Raw genomic sequence first — 4,923 nt, forward strand, 5'->3', positions numbered from 1 at the left:
GAAGGACGAACTGAAGATAAATGCCGTACGGGAAAATCGGAGAGAGCAGCGAGGCGCCACAAAGAAACATATTCGCCAGGGCGCCTACTGCAACCGTAGTCATGAACAGCGGAAATGCCCAGCGTGGGGCAAAACGGCCGGGGCTTGTCGTCAAACTTGGGGTCCCAGTTGCGTTGGGACTCCTATGGTACCGCGCAGCCTTGATGAGAAGCACAGTCGTTGGCACAGACTTCCTTATAGTCAGGAATGGTTTGCTGTGACGGGTCGAACTCTTCGTTTCTTAGGAGCAGATGTTGACGGTTGCGACGAAGCTGACTCCCGTCTTCCGTACGTACTATGTATGAGCGAGGGGCGACGGGTTTTTCTACGAGGTCTTTAGTGGTCCACCCTCTCTTGTCGAGCAGCCTAACGGTGTCATGCTTGCCGAGCGCTTATAGTGGACGCCTCTGAGGGTGGGCTTGGGTGTGCTTTTTGACCTCCGGTGCGCCATGGTGTGCGAAGTCGGGCAGCCTTCCTCTTAACCTCCTGCCCATGAGTAGCTCGCAAGGGGCTTTTCCGCCCTCGAGTAGTGCTGTCCTGTAATCTAGAAACCCGATCCAAAAGTCTTCATTTGCATATAACGCCTTCTTGAGGAGACGTTTCACAACGTTTACCCCTTTACTGCCAAACCGTTGGAGCGTGGGAAACCGGGACTAGAAACAACATGGGCAAATTCAGACTGTCTTGCAAAAGCACGGAATGCCTGCGATGAAAACTGTGGTCCGCAGTCCGTGCATACTTCAAGCGGGATGACGTCACGTGCAAATATCATGGCCAGCTTTTCTATTACACAGTGGCTGGTAGCTTGAGGAAGCGGCTCTACTTCAGGGTAATTGGAATAGGCATCGTAGACTGCAAGGTAGTTCTTTCCGGCATGCTCGAACAAGTCCATGCCTACCTTAGCCCACGGTAATGCGGGACAATTCCTTTGCATTAGCGGTTCGCTTGATTGCTTGTAAGCGAAACGGCGGCAAGTTGGGCATCTGCAGATGCCCAACTTGCCTTCTAGTTCTTGTCTTCTAGTTCGCTTTGACCTGGCTCATCGCTGTCGCATCGGATTCTTGAAAGTGCGTATCAAAGTTGACACAGGGGCTCAAGCGAAACTGCTTCCTCGCGCCCTTTTTCTGAAAGGGAGCGAGGGAAGGCGCCTTACACCATCGTCCACGCTCTTGACGAGCTACGACGGCGGAGTGATAAAGCACTTTGGAACTGGGACGCTACCACTTCGCATCGGCAAAACCGAAGAACCGACCGATTTCTTTGTGGTCAAGAAAGGAAAGCAAGCGCTACTGGGCCTTCAGGCTTGCGAACGTTTCGGTCTAGTTTCAAGAATCCAAACGATTCAAAAACCTGCTGATTTGAAGACGCAAGTTTTCAGTGATTTTCCGCAGCTTTTCTAAGGTCTAGGTTGCGCAAAAGAAACCTACAGCCTCGAGCTGAATGAAGGAGCCAGCCCAGTGTCGATGCCCTCACGCCGAATTCCACATGCACTTCGTGAGCCACTCCGCCAAGAACTAGCCCACATGGAACCTGAAGGAATCATCCAAAAGATGCAAGATGCTGCTGAGTGGGTGAGTCTCCTCGTCATTTTCCGAAAAAGAAATATGGCCGTTTGCGCATTTGTATGGACCCTAGGCACGTAAACCGGTGCGTGAAGCGAGATCACTACCAGCTCCCATCCAGAGACGAAATCGAGTCTGACTTGCAAATACAAAAGTATTCAGCAAACTAGATGCTAACTGCGGATTTCATCATATTCCCTTGGATGAAAAAACTTCAAAAATCTGCACCTTTGCCACGCCGTTCGGAAAGTATCGTTTTTTAAGGCTGCCTTTCGGGATATGCGCCGCGAGCGAAGTGTTCCAGAAAGCAATGGCCAACATTTTTGACGGCCTAGAAGGCACTCGTGTCTACATCGACGACACACTTGTGTGGGGCACCACGCAACAGGAACATGATAAACGCTTGCGAGGCGCACTGCTGGCAGCAAAATCAGCAGGACTAACGCTTAACCGTGAGAAGTGCGTTTTCGGCACGCATGAAGTAAAGTTCTTAGGCGACATCATTTCGAAAGATGGAATCAAGCCAGATGAAAGCTTAATCAAGTGCGTAGTCTATTTGCCACCTCCAACGTCAAAACAAGGTGTTCAGAAACTACTGGGCGCAGTAAACTACTTCGGAATGTTCATTCGAAACGTGTCTGAGAAGACTAAGAACCTGCGAGCCCTGTTAAAACGCGATTGCATGTTCGATTGGTCATCTGGCCACGACAAGGAGTGGGACAACCTGTGCGAAACATTGTCGACAGCACCAGTGCTTGCCATATTTGACCCGTCAAAGCAGTGTAAGATAACAGCGGACGCATCCAGCTTTGCGCTGGGGGCGGCACTTTTGCAGCCTCATGGCGAGCACTGGCGACCAGTTGCTTATACTTCGCGTGTGCTAGCTGACGCGGAGACAAGATACGCGCAGAATGAGAAAGAGGCCCTGGCGGTCACGTTCGCATGTGAACAATTTCGCGATTTTATTACTGGCGTAAACGTAATTGTGGAAACGGACCATCGACCACTGATAGCCATTGCCCAGAAAAAGCTGTCAGACATGCCTCCTCGCCTGCAGCGTTTCTTTCTGCGCCTCATACCGTTCAACATTTCCCTGCAGTACGTCCCAGGGAGAGACCTTGTTCTGGCCGATGCACTTTCAAGAATCCGATGCGACAGTGATGAGCCAGCTACAAGCGAACTAGAAGACGTGGCCATCCATGCAACGGCCGTCCTCTCCACTCTCGTCAGCGACACGACAGCCAAGCGGATAGCAAGAGAAACGAGTGAAGACGACGAGCTAAATCAAGTCATTGAAGCCCTACAAGATGGACACAGCGTAATAGGTCAGCTAGCTCCCTTAGAAGCTTAGCTGTCATGTGTGGAAAGCATACTCTTGCGTGGTTCTAGAGTTTTCATTCCGAAGACCCTACGAAAAGAAATGTTGCAGCACCTACATGAGGGCCACTTGGGCGTCGGAAAATGCAATTCAATGGCCATGGTTTTGATGTATTGGCCTAGTATGGCGGCAGACATAACTGAGAAAGCTTCCAGATGCCCAACTTGCCGCCGTTTCGCTTACAAGCAATCAAGCGAACCGCTAATGCAAAGGAATTGTCCCGCATTACCGTGGGCTAAGGTAGGCATGGCCTTGTTCGAGCATGCCGGAAAGAACTACCTTGCAGTCTACGATGCCTATTCCAATTAACCGGAAGCAGAGCCGCTTCCTCAAACTACCAGCCACTGTGTAATAGAAAAGCTGGTCATATTTGCACGTCACGTCATCCCGCTTGAAGTATGCACGGACTGCGGACCACAGTTTTCATCGCAGGCATTTCGTGCTTTTGCAAGACAGTGTGAATTTGCCCATGTTGTTTCTAGTCCCGGTTTCCCACGCTCCAACGGTTTGGCAGAGAAAGGGGTAAACGTTGTGAAACGTCTCCTCAAGAAGGCGTTATATGCAAATGAAGACTTTTGGATCGGGCTTCTAGATTACAGGACAGCACTACTCGAGGGCGGAAAAGCCCCTTGCGAGCTACTCATGGGCGGGAGGTTTATTATTATTTGATACCTGAAAGGCCCCTGGTATGGGGCATTACATGAGGTTAAGAGGAAGGCTGCCCGACTTCGCACACCATGGCGCACCGGAGGTCAAAAAGCACACCCAAGCCCACCCTCAGAGGCGTCCACTATAAGCGCTCGGCAAGCATGACACCGTTAAGGCCGGTTCACATGCAAGCGACTGAGCGATTGAGCGGCGCGTCGCTGCGAAAATTTCCAACTTGTTGAAACCTAGCCGCTCGTCGCAGCGACGACTCAAAACAGGTTTTTCCGTCGCGGCCACAGATTTCGCTAGCATATTCGCTTCCATGTGAAACAGGCTTTAGGCTGCTCGACAAGAGAGGGTGGACCACAAAAGCCCTCGTAGAAAAACCCGTCGCCCCTCGCTCATACATAGTCCGTACGGAAGACGGGAGTCAGCTTCGTCGCAACCGTCAAAATCTGCTCCGAACAAACGAAGAGTTCGACCCGTCACAGAAAACCATTCCTGACTATAAGGAAGACTGTGCTAACGACTATGCTTCTCATCCAGGCTGCGCGACACCACAGGAGTCCCAAGGCAACTGGGACCCCAAGTGTGACGATCAAGCCCCGGCCTCCCACACACCTCAAGGGTACCCTGCGTCAGGGCAACAAAGTACTCCGGAAACCACGAATTCCGAGCCGGACGACGCTGGGCTTCACCGGAGCACCCGGCTAAGAAAACAGCCCACCCGCCTCGCATATCAAAAGGACTTTCAGCAAATTGCTTGAATCAATCAGTGCAGTTATAATCTCCTCGTTTGTTTTTCTGTTTTTAGAGGGAGAAAGATGTATCGAATCTGGCAACCGGGGTCCTCAAGATTGGCAATCATGCTGTGCAAGTCAGCCAGCCGGGTTGCTGATATAAGAGCGCAAGAGCCAATAAAGAGACGGTTACTCTGCACCTCGAGCACGGCGGTTGTCTGCGTTGCATGCTATCTTGAACAACACAAGCATGTCAGCTACGGCTGCGAAAATATCAAACTGCTTTTGTGCGGACAGTCGTGCGCATTCATGCCCGTCAGTCCTTAGAGTGGACAACAACCGGAGCAAGAAACGCATTTGCGCGCGGGCAGAAAGAATAAGTAGGCAGTGCTGACTAAGAATTTGGGCTTTTTTATCCATTAAGAAGGCATGGTCAGAGTTTGAGGCTTTCTTTGCGGAAGTATGCGTGGATAAGGAAGCATCAAAATAATCAAATAAATTATGTAGGCCCGAAATCATGGTGTGTTTCGCTTTAAATTTGTAGTTAGAAATGGAA

The 4,923-nt window shown here is 50.8% G+C and overlaps 1 protein-coding gene and 1 pseudogene across 1 annotated transcript; one reads left to right on the forward strand and one right to left on the reverse strand.

Moving 5' to 3' along the window:
- Positions 1–431: 431 nt before the first annotated feature.
- On the reverse strand, positions 432–931 carry LOC149351780 (uncharacterized). The gene is made up of 2 exons (XM_089575649.1): positions 779–931; positions 432–692 (listed from the first exon to the last, which is right to left on the reverse strand). The coding sequence occupies exons 1-2, from the start codon at positions 929–931 to the stop codon at positions 432–434; spliced, it is 414 nt and encodes a 137-aa protein (XP_089431775.1).
- A 1,709-nt stretch (positions 932–2,640) lies between these two features.
- LOC149351781 (uncharacterized) lies at positions 2,641–4,341 on the forward strand (annotated as a pseudogene).
- The last annotated feature ends 582 nt before the right edge of the window (positions 4,342–4,923 follow it).

The sequence above is a fragment of the Amblyomma mixtum genome, chromosome 3 (assembly GCF_055824585.1).
Source record: "Amblyomma mixtum isolate Tamu chromosome 3, ASM5582458v1, whole genome shotgun sequence".
NCBI lineage: Eukaryota > Metazoa > Arthropoda > Arachnida > Ixodida > Ixodidae > Amblyomma > Amblyomma mixtum.

What these genes read in the sequence shown, in the direction of transcription:
- LOC149351780 (XM_089575649.1), bottom strand. Translation starts at nt 931, where the DNA reads ATGGACTTGTTCGAGCATGCCGGAAAGAACTACCTTGCAGTCTACGAT. An exon ending in GTGACGTCATCCCGCTTGAA is followed by an intron (nt 693 to 778) that starts GTATGCACGGAC and finishes TGTTGTTTCTAG; the next exon opens with TCCCGGTTTCCCACGCTCCA.